General features: G+C 42.1%; 1 protein-coding gene across 1 annotated transcript; it reads left to right on the top strand.

The window, feature by feature from the left end:
• Positions 1–2,647: 2,647 nt before the first annotated feature.
• TIGAR (TP53 induced glycolysis regulatory phosphatase) lies at positions 2,648–19,966 on the top strand (the record flags this gene model as incomplete). The annotated part of the gene is made up of 6 exons (XM_084255663.1): positions 2,648–2,686; positions 8,999–9,036; positions 12,275–12,396; positions 14,666–14,743; positions 18,018–18,128; positions 19,535–19,966. Exons 1-6 carry the CDS (start codon positions 2,655–2,657, stop codon positions 19,964–19,966), a joined length of 813 nt encoding a protein of 270 aa, XP_084111789.1. The 5' UTR covers positions 2,648–2,654.
• Positions 19,967–21,013: the final 1,047 nt, after the last annotated feature.

Genomic DNA, 21,013 nt, shown 5'->3' with positions numbered 1-21,013 from the left:
TCCCACTTCAGGGCTACTAAATCAAAAATAACATTTGAACAAGATCCCAGGTGATCTGTGTGCACTGTTAAAGTTTGAGAAGCACAGCTTTACACTTCGCAGCTCTCAAAATTGGCTGCATGTAAGAGACATCTGGGGATTAAAAACAAAGTACTGATGTCTAGGTCCCTCCCACAGAGATTCAGATTTAATTTTTCTGGGGTGCAGTTTGGCATTCAAGGATCCTGGATGATTCCAATGTGGAATTAGATATGAAAAATCTCTCACTAGCCCCGTGTCAACAGCTGTGAGGCTGGACCAATTGCTTCGTTTCTTTCTAGGCCAGATTTCTCCTCTCTTAAGTGAAGATCATATAGCCACTCTGTGCAACTCCAAGATGTCCTGAGGGTCAGCTATGACATGTGAAACTGTCTTTGAAACGTGTGCCTATCAATCTCTGTCCCATGCATCACTTCTGTTTTTAAACCCTTCTTGGATATTAATTGAGGATTCAGGAAATAAACACATTATAAAATATGAGAATTTGTTAGCACATGTGACCAAAGGGCACCCCTGGGCCCTCGAACTTGCGTGCTCTAAAGGCAATCCGAACACACAAAGGCAAAGCTAACACTTAATGTAAAAGAATTTTAATAGAATTAGTGGGGAGAGAGCGGGAGAGAGCAGGAGAGAGCGAGAAAGAGAGAGAGAGCAGAGGATATTAGTTTCCCAATAAAACACCCCTGAATTACCCATCCTCTCCTGTGTAAATGCCCAACCAGACAGGGTTAGCCTGAAGTGGGGTCACTGAGGTCCAAAAGCATGCCACAAATCTAAAGCACTTTCTGGAAGGGCACCATAGGAAAGGGGTTCTGAAACAGGTCCCAGAAAGCTGGGACAAAAGGAACAAAATCAGTAATAGCTGCCATTGTCAACCTCCCCACGTCTCTCACCCATGCCTCCTCTTTCATGTATCTCCTCCAGGTCTCCCAAGCCCCTAATGCAAGTCCAAAGCCTAGAAGCAAGCAAGCTCTTCTCCATGTCTTTCCCCAGCCCACCTGCCTTCCTTGCTCTATAGCTTCACCTGGCTGCTCAGCGCCACCCATTTGGGGTAGGAAACAGGATAACTCTCCTAACAAACTTACCAACCTAAAGCTAATATAACTAAGCTTTGCCTGTGTCAATGCCAGATGGTCTTAGCCCATTTTACCTATCAGTATTTGAGGGCTTCAGAGATTGACTAAGTCCCCAAAGGCTGTTAAATTATTTACCAGAGGCCATTTAAAAATGCCAGAAGGGCCTCCCTGGTGGCGCAAGGGGTTAAGCACCACACTATGAAGCAATCCACAGCCTCTGTACCAGGAGTTTGATCCCCCAGGTGGCCAGGGAGCAACCCACATGGCGCGGCAGACCTCTTCTGTCACTGCTGCTCCCCTCAGCAGTGTATTTCAGTCAGTCTGCCTGTTCTGCTCCCCACTCTGTCTCTGGTGACTCCTCTCACCCCTGTCCCCCATCTCTGGTCTGTACCCCAGCTCTTGTATGCATAAATAAATCTTTAAAAAACAATAGGGGCCTCCGGTGGGGTGCAGCGGGTTGAGCCCTGCACTATGAAGCTGTCTGCAGCCTCTGCAGCACCAGTTCGGTTCCTGGCCGGCCAGGGAGAAACCCACACGAAGTGGCAGACCTCTCCTGCCTCGCTCCTTGCTCCCCTCAGCAGTGTCTTCGATCCATCTGCCTGCTTTGCCCCCCCCTCTCTGGTGAATTCTCTCACCCTCCGGCGCCTCTGAACTGTACCCCCCTTCTTGTATACATAAATCTTTAAAAAATAATAATAAAAATAAATAAATAAATAAAAAATGCGGGAAGACTACTCAGGATTTTTGCAAAGTGGGAGAGAGATGATCTTCAACTCCAAATAAAACAGGGACCCAAGGAGATGTAGAGCCGGGGGGAGGGAGAGGGAGCGGGTGGAAAACTACTAGGTGGAACTTAGGTATGAAGCGCAGGAAGGCAGGCTGACTAGCGGGCCAGGGAACCTCCATGAACTGGCTTAGCAGGATTCTTCAGCAAAATCGGGCTCAGTAAGTCAAGGACCGGGCCTCGCCTGGAAAACGGCTCCGGGAGGGAGCGGGTCAAGGTGCAGCCAAGGACTGCAGACCGGTGGGTCCCAGCAGGCAGCCCCAGTGTGTGGCGTTCACCAGCCAGCCTCCTACGACGCGCTCTGGCGGGCGCTGCACACCCTCCTGGCAGCCTTCCAGCCTCAAATCAGATCAGCCCCAAATCCAAGCCCCGGCTCGCTTATCTACCCCCGTGCGCAGGATGTGAGCCTGCCCGGGCAGGAATCGCCTCCACGGCGGGGCTCAGGGCGGGGCGCACGCACCTGCCGCGCGCCAATCACAGCCCCGCGCGCGGGGGCGCAAGCGCCACGGTCCTGGGCGGGGCCTCGCCCCTGGCCAATCTCCTGCGACCTGTCCGCCTCCCGGCGCCCTGATTGGCTTTCCTGGGAGGACGTCAAGGCCGGCTCGGCCTATAGCAGCGGGGCCGGCTAAGCCGCGGGGATGGGCGGAAGTGGGGTGGGCGAGGCGAGCCCGCAGTGCGGAGGGCCGGGCGCCGCGGGTGCCGGCGACGCGAGCGGAGCTGCGGCCTGGCTGCCCTCCGGCCCGGCGCCAGGGAGCATGGTGCGCTTCGCCCTGACGGTCATCCGCCAGTGAGTATTGCTGTCGCGGGGTTTTCTCCCTTTCTCTGCTTGGAGTGGGTTTGGGGTGCGCGAAGGGACCTTTGACCTGTCACTCCGCTCGCCCCGTCCTGCGCACCCCCGGGGCGGCGGGCCCGGATGCGGCTATTTTCCAAGTGTTGGCGTCCGCGCTGTCTCCTCTCCACCCCTCCTCCCCGCGCACTGCAGCCGGGGAGGCAGGTCTGAAATAGCATCAGTCCGGCGTTGCAGCCGAGAGTGAGGTCTGGGGGGGCACATGATCCTGGTTCCCGGCGACCTGGTGCAGAGCCAGAGCTGAAGAAGGACAGTCTCGCCTCCGGACTGCTCTGTGCATCCATTTCGCCTCCCAACAGGTTCCAAAGAGGGTGCAGCCTCGTCCCAAGCTGCTGTTTTGGATGTCGGCTGCTGCTTCCCCCTCGTTACCCCCTCATTTGCAGGACAGTCAGCCCCCCCCCCCGTCCCCCCATGCATGTATCTGAGATTTATTTCTTCCGCCAGAGATTACATACCCGGGAGAGAAGAGAGTCCCCCCCCTCTCATCTCAGCTGATCACATCACCCCAACACATATTTTTTATCATAATGTTTGGAGCTAAATGCTGACAAGACTTTAGATCTCTTGTCTCGTTCTCTTTCAACATTGATTTGCCGAGTGTTAGTGGGAAGTGAAATGCAGAACGGTGAGGTGCACAGATTTTTTTTTGAAGCAAGATAGACCTAGGTTAGAATCTGGCCCCAGCTGGGAGCCTCGTAACTTGGGTTTCAATTAACTGACTTAAATCTTTCCCATCTCGGTTTCCCGACATGTAAGATGAGGAGGATAACGCTATGACCTACCTGACCAGGTTAGAGTGAGAATTAAATGGGAACGAGGTAAAGGTTCTAGTAACATAAGGGAAGGTAAGACATATATCTGAGAATTCTGCAGCTTCTATTTCCTCAAGGACACTAATACAAATACAGGTAATCCTCAGTAAGTTTCCGGGTCAACATTTTGAATAGGTACTTTGTGCTAGTGGACTGGGTTGTACAGATAAATAAGACACCATTTTTGTCTTAATGGAATTCACAAGAAACACTCATATTATCTAGCCTCGTCAAGCTGACTTGAGCTGCTATTTTTACTGTCTTTCTTCCTTCATAGGAAAGTAATCTTGGCAATCATCTGAAGTTGAGTTCCTATTTCTTCTCCCCTTCTCCATTTTATAGAAAGTTTTATGACTTCCTTAAAGTCTAGAACTAATCAGTAGCAGAACAGGAACTGTGGCATCCTGGTTGCCCTTTCTTCCATTGATAACTCACTCACCTTCTGGGTGCCTTCACTCAGACAGCTTGGTGTTTGACATGCCGCTGATCCTCAGAAGTTGTAGGAAATCTGGGTTAAACCACCTCTTTTGAAATATAAGGTGATCCTTATGTAGAGTCTTCTTCCAAATAGTTACAAGATGAATGTGAATTTTGTCCTTCCTTCCTTCTTATAAAGAGCTTGATTTCTTAATTGATTCCTCATAGAAATCCTAGAAGGAATTTATTATGTGCTAGGCATCGTTCTAATTAAATTCTAACCATCCAGGGAGGGAAGGACTCCTTCCCAGTTTGCAGGGGAGGAAATTGAGACACAGAGGGCAGGTGACTTGCTTAAAACCACATGGCAAGTTGAGGGTGGGGGCAGATTTGAGCCAAAGCAACTATTCTCTCAACTGAAACGCTCTCCTCTTCCCGTTTTCTTTCTTTAAAACCTAGTATGTATAGGTTGTTAAATATCACCAGCCATTTTAGAGGCTAATTTTAATTTCTCTTACAATTTATAAGAATTGTTCATTCTGTTCTGTTGTATTCATAGGAAAGTGGAGGAGAAGTGTTGAAATAAATGATAGAGTTACGGTTAGCTCTTGTCCTCCTGAACCATCCTTTTACCCCTCCAGAGTTGTCAAAGCTAGAAATTGGTGACCCTTTCAGGAACAGAAATTATTTCAAATTGAATTGAGACTAATCACCATAGTTAACTATAATGATTCTTATTGGAATCAGCAAGATCTGCTCAGTTAGTGGAATGAAAATGGGGCACAGGTGTTTTCTGTTACTTGATTGCGTCTAACTCTTGAGATAGTCACATGTTTTGATGCCATGATCAATTTTTTTTTTTTTTGAACATTTGGGTACTTCTTTGGAATAGTGCATTTTCAGATACTGCAAGAAAACTTTATAAACAATTCTTTATGTTCAAACAAATCCTGTGCTGTTGCTATGTGTATATTTTTCTTCACATTTGGAAGTAAAACCACCAGTGTGTATCATTTTTGGAATAGAAGGTGCAAAATTTCAAACTTCAAGGCATCTGATATTATTAAATTAACTTCTCATGATTTTAAAGCACAGCATTGTTGAAAACTCCAACCTGTGTAGGCTGGTGCTTCTATCAGGAGATCTTGAAGGCCCTAGCTCCCTTGTAATGTTATCTGTAGGTGTTTGACTGACTGCACACCAGTCAGTCATCTGCAGTCAGTCATCTGCAAAACCATCCCATTTCACTTCCATTTTTGCCAACCTCTTAAAACATTTTTTAATCGACTTTTGGTGACTTAAATATGATGAATTAGTGAAGTTATCGATAACAAAACATAATTGCTGTCTTCCTCTGTTGGCAGTTATATTTTGTTGAAAGGCAGTCATTGTTCTGGTCATTCATAAAGCAAACAATAGAAATATTAGGTCATCTGTAAACTTTTATAAAGATAGGTGTAACCGTCAAGTGACATTTGTTTTCTGGAAATGAGGCTGATCACTTCGGAGAGCCCCTGCAACTAGGATTAATTGATATATAAACAAAAATACATCATGAGTTGGGCCTCTTACATTTTTTCCATCTCCAGCCATCTATTTGAAATCTTCTACATTTCAAGTAACTTAATTGGTGTAGAGGAATTAGGATAAAGCTGTATTAGGTGAGGCTTTATATTTCCATGTACACTAAACCATATCTATTTTGAAAACTTGCCCCAAATTTTCCATAATTTGTCAACTATTTGTCTGTTGGATTTGAATGCCTTAAAAGGAAATGATTGGGAAATGAGGCTTTCTATGTGATTTGTAAAGAAATGCCATGGACTTTAAACCAAAATTAGCAAAATAAAATACCTTTTCAAGCGAACAGCAATATGATAATCTACAAAATGAACGATGCGTGTTTGCAGAGCCTGTACAAGACAGGTCATAAGACTTGGCATAAGCATTTGGATTTTTGCAGAGTCGGGTGTTCTGTTTTGGAAATGGATCCTACTGCAGATTTTGCAAATGAGTGGTGTTATTCCTGACTCCCTTAAAGTATATATTCCTCTGACCTTTCAGCTCTCTCCACTCTGCTGCTATCACAAGCCAAACTTTGGCTAAGGAAAGTAGATTAATCGTAAAACTATTTTAGCCACCTATTTTTCTTTCCCACTCCTCAAACAGACTTTAAACAGTTGCGTCAAGGATTTATACAAACTTCTTGATAAAGCTGATAAAAGCTATAAAACTAAATATTTATGAAAGTTTTTGGAAAAATATTCTATTTCTAGATTCTTACTCTAACATTTACAAAGTGATTTGAAGGCAAAAATACCCTATAGGAAACCAGTGATCGTTACTAATACAATGTCTGTAGCAGTTTCTTCTGAGTTAGAGCTAAATGGAATTCTTCACTTTATTATAGCTATTTTTGTCTCCATTTACTGAAAATGGTTAGATGTTGGGGCGGTACCCTTATAAAGTGACTTAAGTACTGGATTCCATTTTTATAGGATGACATTTTGATATCTTTGATTCTTAATCTTTTATCAAACCAACTGTTGGGATGGAATGAAAATCCTGAGCTAATCTTTTCAGCAAACATACACAAAGTAATCACGTTTGCTGAATTTGTATAAAAGACCTGGACTGACAAAATTATCACATTTCTCCTCATCCTGGAAATCTATAAATGACCCAGAGAGTTTATAATTCACATAAAATAGGCAAAACCGTTGAGGTTCAAAATAATTATGGGATTGAAGGAGGGGAGAGTTTCTGAATTTTGTTGGAAACTGAATTGGCTATAAAGCCACTGTCTAAAGAGGATGTTACTCATATTTAAACAGCAGTTCCCTTTTTTTCTTGGTCTCAACAAGATTATGAGTCTAAGATAGGAAGTGAACTAAATTAGGGAAACCACTTTCTGCTTAGAAATGACAGTTTCCCCGATATTGCCTTGGATGCTTTACCCCTCCAAATGCTCGAGGTTACAAACTTCTTTTACATCCATTTCATATGATTTTGGAGCATGAGAAATATTTTGTAAATAGTAATAAAAATAATATTGGAAAATTAGTGGTAAATAGTTCTGTGTAATTTCATTCATTTGTTGTGATACCTCTGCATGTGGAGAAGTCAGAACAAGTCCCCTTAATCTTCTGTTCACCTCACCCCCGGGTGACAAGAGTTCTTAGTGTTTTTGTGTACCCTTCTAGTGTCTGTGCAGATCCAAATGTTTATTCTTTACTCTCCACCTTTCTAAAGTTAGCGTTCTTTTTATATCACCTCTGAGTGTCTAATTCGGTGGGGTGGGGCCTGAGAATTTGCATTTCCAATTTTCCAGACAGTGCCAATGGTACTGGTCCAGGGGCCACACTTTGAGAACCACTGCCCTAGAGAATCTGATGCACTCTGTACAAACATAGTGGTACCAGCATAGCCCCAAAGTGGAAACAGCCTTCCAAATATCAACACTAGGCCATATAAGTATGTTGTGGTAAAGTCCTAAGTGTGAATATTATACAGTAATGAGAGCCACATTCAACCACTTTGTTGTATCTCACAATGTTGACCCAAAGAAGCAACACACAGAAGAGTACATACATTAACATGCAATTCGTTATAAAGTTCAATAGCAGCCAAGCGAATCTGTACTCTGCATGGGGAGTGGGGAAGCTTTTGAAGAATGGCAAGCAAATGATTATGAAAGGACCAGGTAGTGGATCCCCTGGGCTGGGCGGGGGTCGGGGGGTTAGGGGGAGGCAGGAGGGGGGATCCTGTCATTGGAAAGGGACTGAGTCTGGGAGACTGGCAGTGATTTGTCACTTTGGATGGTGTTACCCAGGTGCTGGTATTATAGTAATGTTATTTGTTTATATTGTTTCACAACTTTTAAAGCATTAAAAAATTAAAAATACAGTAAGTTCAATCATTGGCTTTTGTACAGATCTTCCAAAAATGACTTATAACTATTGAGTGCTTACAAAAACTAAACAGAATTCTCAACACTTAACCTATATTGGGCTTTGATAGCCTGATAGATGGAGGTGAAGTGACTCGAAAGGATTTTGTCTCATTCACACAGCAGGGTATACATGTGGCCTTAGACATTTGATTTCAAAGATGGAAATAACTGATCTGAAGAAACCTGTTTGCTTTGACCCACCATTCCCAGTTCTGTCCACTTAGAACAAACCAATTGTCTTGGAGGGCAATGCCCTGCCATCCCCACACCCCAGTCTTTGCATCTCCAGACACTCACACTGTACTTAGCACATCGAAAGAACTCAAAAGAACTTCAACAGAAATCTCCTTGGCGGTGACTTATTTTGGGTCTACTGTGTCATCAATTTTGTCTCGGTTCACCCACCCACCCCAACCTCCATGGACAATTATTTTGTGCCAAAGTTTCTACTCCTGTCAATCTTCTGGTTGCTTCAAAGTTGGTTTGCTTTTTTTAATTCTTAAAAATATAGTTAGTACCCAAACCTCAGTTCTTTAGCTTGGTCTGCAAGACAGTTCTCAACAGGACAAAATGGAAGAGCTTGAGAAAAATCTAGGAACAGAGAGATGGTGGGGATTGGAAGACTTGCCTGATTCTTTCCCATGTTGCTTAGAGTCCTTGTTCCTTGCTCATGTGGTCCGACCACAGGCGGATGGACTTGCATGTTTTGGTCCTGCTGCCTATGGAAGTAGTTTGATCAATGTATTTATTTTATCAAGATTATTCAGCAAAAATCAAAGGTATGCTTTTAATAGAATTTTTCCCACCTGCAATTCACTTAAGATTGGTTTTTGATCTATAGATTTTAATTTGAGGCAATTTGAAATGCTTAGTTCTTCAGTTGTATACATCGAGCATAGACGATTGAAAATATTAGAGTAGCTTGGGGTTGTACAGGTTAGATTATGAAGTATGTAACAAATGTCATATGTTGTTTGTTGTGAATATCATTACCTTTGGTTGCTGATTTTTCTCTCATCTCAGAAATAACAATTTGGTAATAAAGATTCTCCCTCCCCTTCTCTGTTTTAGTGGCGAAACAAGACTTAACAAGGAGAAAATAATTCAAGGTTGGTATACTCTTTTGTTTTGGTTCTCTCTTTTAGTGTTAATGCGATATGTGTTAATCAGATTTGGTGGGGCGGGGTCGCCTGGGGGCAGTTCTGTATTATGAGTTGGGATTACAGAATTAAAGCATCACAGTAACAGAAATAGGATCCCAGCAGAAGGTAATCAGGAGGAATAAGTCTCTTAAATGAAATGGATGTAGAGAACAGCACCCTAATTGTTCATTGGTAGTGTCAAAATTGCCCAGTCAGCTGATTAAATAGTTATATTGGGGGTAGTTGTCTTAAAATATAACTGCCAGGATATAAAATGATTTCATATTAGGAAACATGAGTTTACTGGCTGGTGTTAATGTTCTCTTTCTGCTGCCATAGTTATATTATTTTTAGCAGTAACAAAGAAGGGGTTTGAAAAGAGGACTGCTGTTCTCACGTGGGATTGTTGCTTTATTCTGAACAAGTTCTTCCTCCCTGGCTCTGTTAATTTGGACTCGGATCTTTTAATCTCCCTGAGAACCAGCTAGTCTGGCTTTGAAAGAACATCTTGGGGGGACTTTCAGCTAGACATGCTCTTTCTGGGCTGTGATTGTAAGAGCATTTGGTTTGATTTGTTTGGTGAGGGACATCTGGGCTTTGCAGAGTTTGATTTCATAGTCCCTCTTCTAGAAACCAGTCTGGTAGTTACTGGAACCTTTGTTTTCCTTTGGACTTCTAACCCTAACCACTCTGTCCTCTGGTGCTGCTTATTTGTTTCGTATCCTTAGAGTTGAGCATGAGTAAATTTTTTGTGTTCAGCAGGCTCTTTGTCCTTAATTTTGTTAAGTCAGATGCATAATTCTTTTAAGTTACAGCCTCTTTTTAAAAAAGAAGTATTGACATCTATTTTAAAAATAGCATTTTTCTTGCACACCTACAGTTTTAATGTGTAGTCATTTCATAAGTGTGTAGCATCAGTATCTTAAATTTCCATTGTGATTTCTTTATTCATCAGTGAGGTATTCAGAACTGTTTTTAAAATTTCCAGAAGATGGGGCTTTTGGGCTTTCTGTATTCTTCATCTTCAGTGATTGAATTATGTGATTGCTTGTGTTCTGAGAGTGTGGTGGTGTTTTTTTTTTTTGTTTTTTTTTTTGATACTACGTCTTTGAAATTTGTTAACATGCTCAGTTTTTTGTTAATGTACCATTGTCTGCTTGAGAAAGATCTCTGTGCCCTAATAGTTGGGTTTTGAAGTATCTATCAAAGAATCAACATTCTTGAGTTTGGTATTCAAATCGCTTACACTTCGCCAATTTTGTAAATTTACCTGCAGGACCTATACTATCCATATTTGAGTGAACTAAGTTCACTTTCCCACTTTGATGGTAAAGTTATCTTTCAGTGCCTGACATTACTTCCTAGTAAATTGGGTGATTGGTGATTTGCAGCGATCCTCACGATCACTACTAAGACTTTGGTCATACAGTCCTGCCTTTCTTATAGTGGTGTTTGGGGTTGGGGTTTGCCTGGCATGTATTTTCTTTTCATCCTTTTCCTTTGAACCTTTCTTTTTTCCTTTAAAGATTTATTTATTTATGCCTACAAGAGCTGGGGTACAGGCCGGAGGTGTGGAGGCAGTGAAAGGATTCACCAGAGACAGAGTGGACAACAGAACAGGCAGATCAATCGAAATACACTGCTGAGAGGAGCAGCGGGCGAGGCAGGAGAGGTCTGCTGCGCCATGTGGGTTGCTTCCTGGCCGGGTATCGAACTTATACTGCAGTGGCTGCGGATAGCTTCAGAGGTTGTGTCCTAATCCTTTGAGCCACCTGGGAGACCCTGAACCTTTCTTTCTACAGATGCCCTAAGGGCTACCTTGATTCTGTCTTTTAGTACAATCTGTCTTTTAATTAACAGTTACCTTTCAATTATTGCCATTTATGCCAGTAGTTCCTAATAAGATTAGCATCTCCTCAGAAAATACAGAGAACTTACATTGCTGCTGTCTAATATCTTAGTCTTATCCTTTTTTGAACCCTGTGATGTAGGCATTATTATTTAGCTTGTTTAAATTTACATACATATTAGCAGTTTCTCACGTCATCATTGTTCTTGTATCTCAGACCTATATTCCTGAAGTACTTTCCTTGAAAGCTTGCCTAATGAAGATCAGTTGATGGTAATAGTTGTAATTATTTCTAATCTAGAGAGCTCTGTGTTACTCTAGCCAACCGCTTTCAGTGTAAGTCATTCTAGAGTGACAGCTCTCTAAGCACTTGGAAGAGAATATTCTGCTGATTTCTAGCTTTCAAGTCTTTGCTCAGCCAGATGGCATTCCATGGCAGGTAATCTATCTCTGGAACTAGTACTAAAATCTCCTGTTTGCTTTTGGCATTCTACAGTTTCCTTAATATTTTTAGGAGGGATTTTTAAAAAATTTATCCTGCTTGGCCTATATTGTGTTGCTTTTAGCTCTCATTTCAGTCTTGTTTCTGGAAAATTCTCAACCATTATGTCTTCGTATTCCCTCTCCATTTTCTCTCTTCTTTCTGGTGTCCCAAAGAGGGGATGTATGTTAGGAATTCTCAGTCCTTCCTTCCAGTCTCTGACCTATCCGGGAGTGCTTCATCTCCTTGTCCCTGGGCTGCGTTCTGAGTGACAGTTTCAGCCCTGTCTTTGGGTTCATTAGGCCTCTCTCTCAATCCATCACGCACACACGCACACATGCACGCACGCGTGGACATACACTTAATTTGTAGGAAGGCCCTTCAGAGTGTCTAATCAGCCTACCTGGAAACAGAGGTTCCAGAGTGCCTTTAAAATGAAAAAGAAAGTAAAAGAAAGGAAAGAGGGGAGAAGCAATAGCGATACAGAAGAAAGGACTTTTAAGGTGATGATCTTACCAGCCAAACATAGCACCTCAGTTGAGAACACAAGAGCCCAGCCAGCACTCCTAAAACACAGCTCATGAGGAGGTGGACAGACATGACAGATGGGAAAGCGTAAGACAGTTGAATTCTCACATGGTCTAGTTCCCATCAGGCAAGCATTCTTAAGGGACACACATTTGGATTTGGGTACTGGAGCCTGTATGGATGTGACTTAATTTTGTCTACTCTTGGTTCTCTGAAAACTTACATGGAAAAATAGCCACGGAGATCTTTTGATAAAATATAGATAAATGCTGTTTATGTTCTCTCACATCTGATTTAATTTGTATCCTTATATATTTTTTGAATGTTACTGTTGCTTAATACCATAGGACAAGGAGTAGATGCACCTCTTTCAGAAACTGGATTTAAACAAGCAGCTGCGGCTGGTACTTTTCTTAAAAATGTGAAGTTCACCCATGTTTTCTCCAGTGATCTTACGAGAACAAAGCAGGTAAGTCTAGAGTCAGATTTTATGCCGATGAGCCAAAAGTTTCATCAGTTATATAGCCTTGAAAAATCTGCTGTCAGAGTCAGTAGGGGATTAAACACACACACACACACACACACACACACACACACGCCAGTCCTTCCTTCCCTTGAGCAGAACTTCTTTTCTACTTTATTTTTCTGTGGTAATTTGTAATCAGAATGGCTTGGGGGAAATGTCTTAACAAAACATCTTTAAAAAAGAAAAAAAGACAAGGTGTCATGAGAGAAAGCCAGCAGAAACACCAGACAGCAGGAGAATTTAACCCACAAAGACATCAGTATTATACTCTTGGTACAGTTTTTAAAATACTCAGCTTTGTTGCTATGAAGAAATAAATGATGTGTCTGAATCATCCTTAGGGAAGAGATGGCAGAAAAAATAAATCACCTCAGATTAAAAAAAAAAACAGATCAACTTCTAAAAGCTCAGTGGAAGGTGGGCTATGTAAAAAAATATAGAAATATAACAGGGTTGGAATTTAAGTCTCCTTCCCCCACCATTAACAACTAGAAAACTGGACAAAATTTGTGAAACAACTGTCCTCAGACATTGGCCTTCAGGCAGAGTGGGCCTGTAATCTCACAGTGAAGTGATCTTTAAGGGGTGATGGAATTCTTCTAGATCTTGATTTTGGGTACTGCTTAGATGAGTGTATACAATGATCAAAACTCAATGAACTGTAAACTTAAAATAGGTATATTTTGTTGTAAAATATACCTCCAAGTTGATTTAAAAATACGGGAACTACTTAAAAAAAAAAAACCCCAAAAAACCCTGGTGGATGTACTGAATCATGGGTTAGACACAGTGGAAGTGATCCTTAACTTATAGGTAAAGCTAGTAACTTAAACGTGGCAGTGTGACAGATTAAAAATATGAGGATTTAAAAGATAAGAACATGATGAAAGGTCTGAAGGAGATAGCAGAGAGAATCGGAAAGAGGCAATATTCGAAGAGGTCATGGTTGACAACTTTACAGAATTGTTGAAAGTTGGTAAATGCTCACATCCAGGACATACAACAAATCCAAGTCAGGACAACTAAAAAGAAACCCACATCTACATTTATCATAGCCAAACTGCAGAACTCCAAAGAATAAGCAGGAAAAACATCATCCACTAAAGGCCGCCAGTAGACTGTCAGCAAGCTTGTCATAGCAGTGATGATTCCTTTACTGTATCGAGAGATAATAAGGATAGTGAGTTTTGTACTCAGCAAAACATTTTCTGGAGTGTAGATGAAGTGGAGACATTTTAGACAATCAGATTGTAAAGAAAATTTCAAATGATAATTGAAGAAGAAAACTAATTCCATAAGGAAGCTTTGAGCTTCAAAAAAGAATGGAGAACAAAGGAATTGGTGAATGGTGTAGGCGACTATAAATAAGTGTTGACAGTTTGTGAAACAGCAGTAATGATGATGTCTCCCGAGAAGAGTGTGAGGGATTAAAAAGTAAGGCTGATTATAGACAAATGTTTCCAGTTTTGCAAATACAGCATTTCATGATCAGAAATAACCAGCACTCAATGAGAGAAGGAAACATGAACAAAACTGAGCCAAAACCAAAAGGCAGCAGCCACACCACAGGAGTTCGCCACTGGTACAAGCCCTCAGACACAGAACTTGAACTATGTCATGTGTGGGTAAAAGGCGACATTGAGTATTTCAGCAGAGAACTGGAAACTAGAAACAAGAACCAAATGCAAATTCTAAAACTGAAAAAGTAACTGAAATTGATTTGACGAGTGGGTTTAACAGCATTTTAGACCACACATGAATGGAGAATTAATGGACTAGAACAAGGGTTAAAATTAGCTGAATGGGAATTGATGAACTAGAATGTTTTCTGTAAAGAGCTAGATTGCAGATAATTACATTTTGTGGGTTCCATGGTCTCTGTCACAACCGGTCATGGCTGCTGGTGTGCTTGAAAGCCTCCACAGACAGTACGTCAATGACCATCTTAATAAAACTTTATTCACAAAAGCGAGCCATGGCTGGATTCAGCCTGCAGACTGGTTTGCTGACCACTGAACTAGAAGATGGGTCAGCAGGAAATGTCAGAACTGGGCCTGGGAGACAGGATAAGCAGCACAGAAGAGAAGTAACTTTTGCAAAGGGAAATTGTTTCTAGCCCTTCTTTATTTACAAAGATGGAATGTATTGTGTTGGCATTTTGGCAAGAATCATTATTTTTATGAGAACAGTAACAGTTGCCTTGATTTTGCAGACCATGCAGGGGATTTTGGAGAAGAGCAACTTTTGCAAAGATATGACAGTGACGTATGATTCTCGACTTCGAGAAAGGGTAAGTAACTTATATTGTCCTTTACCATAAGTTATTAATGAACCAATCCAGTTCATCACAAAGCTAGAAAGTAAATGCATTCCTACTAGAGATATGGAGACTGCTAACATGGTAAGATCTGTGTGAAAGTCACTGTTATGTACTCTTGACACAGACACGGTATCTTATTTATTAAAATCATATGAGAGAAGTATCTTAAATCATAAAAACACGATATAGAAGGTAAGCAAGAATTTAAAACGTACAGAAAAGTTTTTTTTTTTTTTTTTTTTAGTCCAAAGAGTTTAAAGTAAAAGTGAAAAGTTCTTTCCTTAGCTTCTCAATTGTACTCCCTGACTTTAAGCACAGACTTTTGTGTACTCGTTTTATGTGCCAGAAATGAGTCTTCTGGAAGCTGAGGTTTAGTTAAAGCCATACAGCAATTTCAGATCTGAGGTTTGACCCCAGATCTCCTAGGGCAGAATTTGTGCTATGTGCTAAGATCGTGACCTTTAGCTGACAAATGTCCCTGCCAGCCCTATGATTCCTTCTATTCCTGGATGGAAATGTAGAATGACTTTGGGGATTTTTAAAGCCTTGCTTTTCATAGCTTGCACATGTTCTCTGTTACAGTTCAAAATATATGCTAGAGCTCCAGCATGAATACTCCTTAGGCAAAAAGCTCGCTCTTTGCCCAGGAATCAGTGCTCAGATGCTGTAAAGAAAAATAGTCTGAGCTGCAGGTAGTACTGCAAGATGGACCTCGTCTCAGTCTGTACTCTGAGTGGTTTCAGCCTCTCCTCTGATTTCCCAATAGACGTTTCTGACTTCTATCACCCCCTTGCATATCAAAGTGCTTTCTGCTGTGTTCAGGCCAGGGGCGTGCTCTATTCACCCAGCTCCATGCTTACCCAATGGTTCAAACCATCTATCCCTGACCCCTCACTGCCTCCCACACTGCATGTCCAATCATTGTAAGGCTGTCATGTCATCAGTCATCAGCATCCTGCCATAAACAGTTCGTGCATCCTTCACTTTTTCCAAACCCAGTGCTGTCACAGTTCCCTATCATCTCACGCCAGAATGGGGATTCTTCTGCTTTGTGTCTTGCTCCTCCTTTTCCAGTCTAATCTCCACACTGCAACCAGAGTGATTTTTTTTTTTTTTTTAATTTGGCTGCTGTGCCACTGGATGAATCAGTTCACTTCTTTTTTACCTTCAAAGGCTGTTTGAGCACTAACCTGCCTCTCAACGTGCTGTAGTGTGATCTCTGCCTCCTCCTACCTCCTCTTGCTTCCCTGTGCCCAGACTTAAAATTGGTGCACAGAGGTCAAGTCCACATGCAGGGACTGGTCTGGTGGAGCTTGGATTCTGCTGGAGGCATCTGGCCCTGGAGTCTGCTCTGGACCATCAGCCACATGCCTCTCACGAGTCTTCTCTGTGTTGCCCAGACACCAAGTCCTTTCCTCTCGGAGCTCCTGAAGCTGTACTTCACTTTGCCACAGACCTGGCCAGCTTCCTCTCACCCTGAGGCTGGCTCCTCTGTGATTCCCAGTTACACGTCCCTGCTGTGGGTGTCGTCCCTGCTGTGGGTGTCGTGCGCCGCCCTCAGTCACGGGGCTTTGTCACTACCTCCTGGGGTTGTCTCCCTGCTGTGCGGCCATCTCAGCCCAGCTGGGAGCTTCCGGGGCTCCTGTTCTCTCCTCACTGCTCTGGCTTCATTGCCTAATGTATCTCAGCGTAGCATTTGGAATAATCACCAAACGTTTCCATTCTTGTAAAAGGAAAGCAAGTGATTTTTAATGTCCCTGTTTATAATAAAGGTTGCTCCAGGTGTGGTAGAGGGTGTAAGCACTCGGACTGGAGGACTAGGAAGAGCAGCGGCAAAGTGTGCATGCACTCATAAAAAAATTAACATTTAACTGTTAGACTTATATCTGACGGTGGTGCCGAAATCTCACAATCATCAATGCAAACCATGAGGGATGATTTATCTCTTTAAATATTTTATTGTACCAGTAACACAGTGTTGTAGGAAATTAAATGTAAGAACAGTTTGGAAAAAGCTGTTAAAAACAATTGAAATTTCTACCTTGCACACACAATGTAAACATTTTGATATTTGTGCTCCTGACTTGTTTCGTGTTTGTCTGTTAGTCCATCTGTCCATGCATCCATCCATCCGGTCATGGATTTTTGTAAATGTAATCCTGTATTATTTTGCAACCAGTTTGACTTGCTATGTTTTTCAGTACTCATAAATGCACATCAGTAATATCACCTGTTTGATATTATACTGCATTATTCCAGTAACCAGACGGTGCATGACTTACTTAACCAAATTACTCCTGCAGGACATCTAGGTGGTGACTAAATTTTCCACAGATGCAGATAACATTAAAGTAAACATCTTTGTACTTAATTCTTTGTACGCTTACCTAATGCATTTCCTACAAATGAATCACTTAGTGTGTTCTTTTATAGATAGATAGATAGATAGATAGATAGATAGATAGATAGATAGATAGATAGATAGATAGATAGATAGCTAAATTTCCTTCCAGAAAAGCTGTGCCAATTTTTGCTTCCGTGAATGATCCAGCAGGAATCCTCTCTTAACATTAACACTAGATGTTAGTCGTCTCTTCTAATTTAGTTAACTTGTGAAAGGTGTCGTCTTAATTTTCACATCTTGGGTTCCTAACGAGGTAGATTCCCATGTTTTTGGCCACTTGTTTCTTTGTAACTTGTGTATTCTTTCATAAGGCTCAGTCTGATAAACCGAAAAAGCTAATTAGCTTTGCAGTCACATAGATCTGGGTTTGGATTTTGACTTTGCTAATTACTAGCTGTGAGAACACAGGCTAGTTGCTTGACCTCTCTGAAGCTGAGCTTTCCCTTTCCTATGTATATAAGCATGGAGATGAAAGCCCTGTCCCAGGGGGCTACTTTTAGCCCCCAGTGAGATGGTGCGTGCGGCTAAGCCGGCTACTCTGGGCCTTGCACATCTTGGTCTCTGGCCCTGGAATCTGCACGTCCCTGTATTTGTCCAATGAAGCCCCACTGCTCCCTAGGTTAGCCCAACTGAGTTACCCCATTCTACCCACTGGGACATGGTGTGCAATGCGAGGTGTCAATGGTATTTTATAGGAAGCCTAACCTTCCAGAGGAGCCATAACAACATGGAAGAGAGCTAGTCGACTTCCTGGGGTGGTGGTTCTACATTTGCCATAAACATGGACTTAGATGTATTGTAAATTCATTTGAGGCACTTTTGTCTGTTGGACCATTACAGAAATACGGGGGTGCAGAAGGCAGGGCGCTAAGCGAGCTACGGGCAATGGCTAAAGCGGCCGGGGAAGAGTGCCCTTCGTTCACGCCACCCGGAGGAGAGACACTGGACCAGGTACGTAGGACTGGCAGGTAGCAGGGTGATACACCTGCCTGTGCCACCAGAGCTGAATCGGACTCATTGTGTAAACTAGAAGTTTCTTAATTGTCACTAGTCAGTTTGGAAGTTCTTGGTTCATCAAACAATTGCACAGTAGCACTTTTTTCCTTTTTAAGTTTTTGTATCTTTACTGTGAAGTTGGCAGCCATTGCTGGAAAGGGATTTCAGGGACATGTTATCTGATGGTTGTGGTAAGAAATCTCTGGGAATATGAAGCAGTAGCTTGAGCAGTGGTTGCCCGTGAAGCAAGCCTAGTCCTGTTCAAGGAGAGTAAAAATATCCAAGAGGTGAAATAATTCAAGGTTCAGAATCTTCCGGCTTGCCTGCCTCTTGGGCTCTGTGAGTGGCAGGGTTAACCAGGCTCGTATTTCTGGGAGTATTCTGCTTTTGAATGATATAACTGATGATTTCCCACCTCTACCTCCATCCTTTATGTTCATAACTTTCCTGTAGAGATTTTCTGTTCATTGACTTACAGGAAGGTTTGGTTGTTGTGCTAATTGAACCGAAGTGCCACATACTCTTTGCTGGTTAACGTTATTTTTTATTTTATTAAAGATTTATTTATTTATGCATATAAGAATGGGGGTACAGGCCAGAGGTGAGGGCGGTGAGAGGATTCACCAGAGACAGAGTGGGGAACAGAACAGGCAGATGACTGAAATACACTGCTGAGGGGAGCAGCCGGTGAGACAGGAGAGGTCTGCATCCCCTTGTGGGTTTCTCCCTGGCTGGCCGGGGATCGAACTCATGCTGCAGAGGCTGTGGATTGCTTCATAGTGTGGTGCCTAACCCCTTGCGCCACCAGGGAGGCCCTACTTTTTTTTTTTTTCCCCAAAAAAAATATTTATTTATTTATTTGTTTATTTATGCATACAAGAACTGGGGAACAGGCCAGAGGTGTTGGAGGGGGTGAGAGGATTCACCGGAGACAGATTGGGAAACAAAACAAGCAGATTGACTAAAATACACTGCTGAGGGGAGCAGCGGGAGAGACAGGAGAGGTCTGCTGCACCATGTGGGTTTCTCCCTGGCCAGGGATTGAACTCGTGCTGCAGTGGCTGCTGTTAGCTTCATAGGTTGCATCTTAACCCCTTGCACCACCAGGGAGGCCCTAACGTTATTTGTTAAATGAGCTTTTGTTGACTTGATTAGACGGAATGCTTTGAAGTCAGGCGTGCTCCAATATGTTTCCAGAGACCAATATTGTCTATGGAACTACTGGTTGAATGAACAGGACTACAGATTGAGTTTCATCTGCTTAGGTAGTGCTTCTGTTGACACACTAGGAAAATCCAAGCACTTAAGTTTGATGTTTAAATGTTCAGTCACTAATGCATCTCTTCTTTCTTTCCTTATAGGTGAAAATGCGTGGGAAAGACTTTTTTGAATTTCTTTGTCAATTGATCCTGAAAGAAGGTGATCAACAAGAGCAGTATTCCCAAGGAGCTCCAAGCAACTCTCTGGAAACTTCTCTGGCTGAGATATTCCCTTTAGGAAAAAACCATGCCTCCAAATTTAATTCAGACAGCGGTGCTCCAGGATTAGTAGCCAGTGTCTTAGTTGTGAGTCACGGCGCATACATGAGGAGCCTGTTTGATTATTTTCTGACTGACCTTAAGTGTTCTTTACCAGCAACACTGAGCAAATCTGAACTTATGTCAGTCAGTCCCAATACAGGGATTAATGTCTTTATCATAAACTTTGAGAAAGGAAAAGAAGTCAAGCCAACAATTCAGTGTATCTGTATGAACCTACTGGATCATCTAAATGGAGCAACTGAAACACACTAAAATTAAATCTACATCAAAATTAACAGTTTTGAGCCCTAGAGGGAGTGCCTTTAACTTTGGCTTTATTTATTTTGGTCCTCTGCTTGTGCAGATTTGGAAGCAGTTAAAGAACGTCTATTATAGCAGGTTATAAAACACAAATGGAGTCATAGCCACATAAAACACTAATGGAAAACCTATTGGAATTGAATTATTTTTATCTGAGTATAGTTGGCATTTTCCAGAGTAATTTTACCCCCCTGCTCAATTGCATCTCTAAATTATAAATGGATGAAAGAGCTCAGTATTACGAACTGGGGGGTTAATAACCTCCTTACTAGGTTTTCTTCCCTTTTTTCAGTGTTCTAGCCTATTTTATTTGCTCTTGATAAGATTCTGGATGTTTTATGCTGTCTCATCCAGTGTTTGGGAGAAAGAACTAATTATAATTCCCACTGCATACTTATAGTGACATATATGTTATATTTTTAAAGTCCTTTCAATGAAAAATGCTTGCCTTCATAAGTTTACAAGTTATATAAAGCAAAGTGACACTAAAATGTTTAACATCAAAATCCACTGTTGGAATTTTTTGCTCAAGGGCTTGAAGTGTGGCTGTGTGCAGACTGTGATTGCAGCATGGTCTAGTAAAGACATTTATATAAAAAGCATAAAACACGATGTCTGAGCAGGACAAGCTAAACAGCACTGCTTGTCTAATCTGTAGGCTGAAGATGTAGTTTGAAAAGACTAAAGAAAATGGTGAATAGTGTAGGACCCAGTAACCTCAGAATAAAAGAGGGAGCTTGGTCAAGAAGTCTGATCTTGTAAACCACAGCTGGTTGTGTGTGTGTGTGTGTTTATGTGTGTGCGGGGTACAGATGACGTTGCTTCATATTCCCACCAGATGGCACTGGAGGAAAGGAATTGTGCTTAACAGTCTTGTACATAAGATCGACCCTTCAGGAATCTGCATCTAGATGAAGAATGTGTTGTAAGTGTAGTTTACTTTTAATCATCATGTTGATAAATACCATGTCTCAACTTTTAAGAAGATTATCACTTAAG

The sequence above is a fragment of the Talpa europaea genome (genome assembly GCF_964194135.1).
Source record: "Talpa europaea genome assembly, chromosome: 15".
Lineage (NCBI taxonomy): Eukaryota > Metazoa > Chordata > Mammalia > Eulipotyphla > Talpidae > Talpa > Talpa europaea.
The sequence above is the reverse complement of the archived record's forward strand: the minus strand, read 5'-3'. Positions and strand labels throughout refer to the sequence as shown.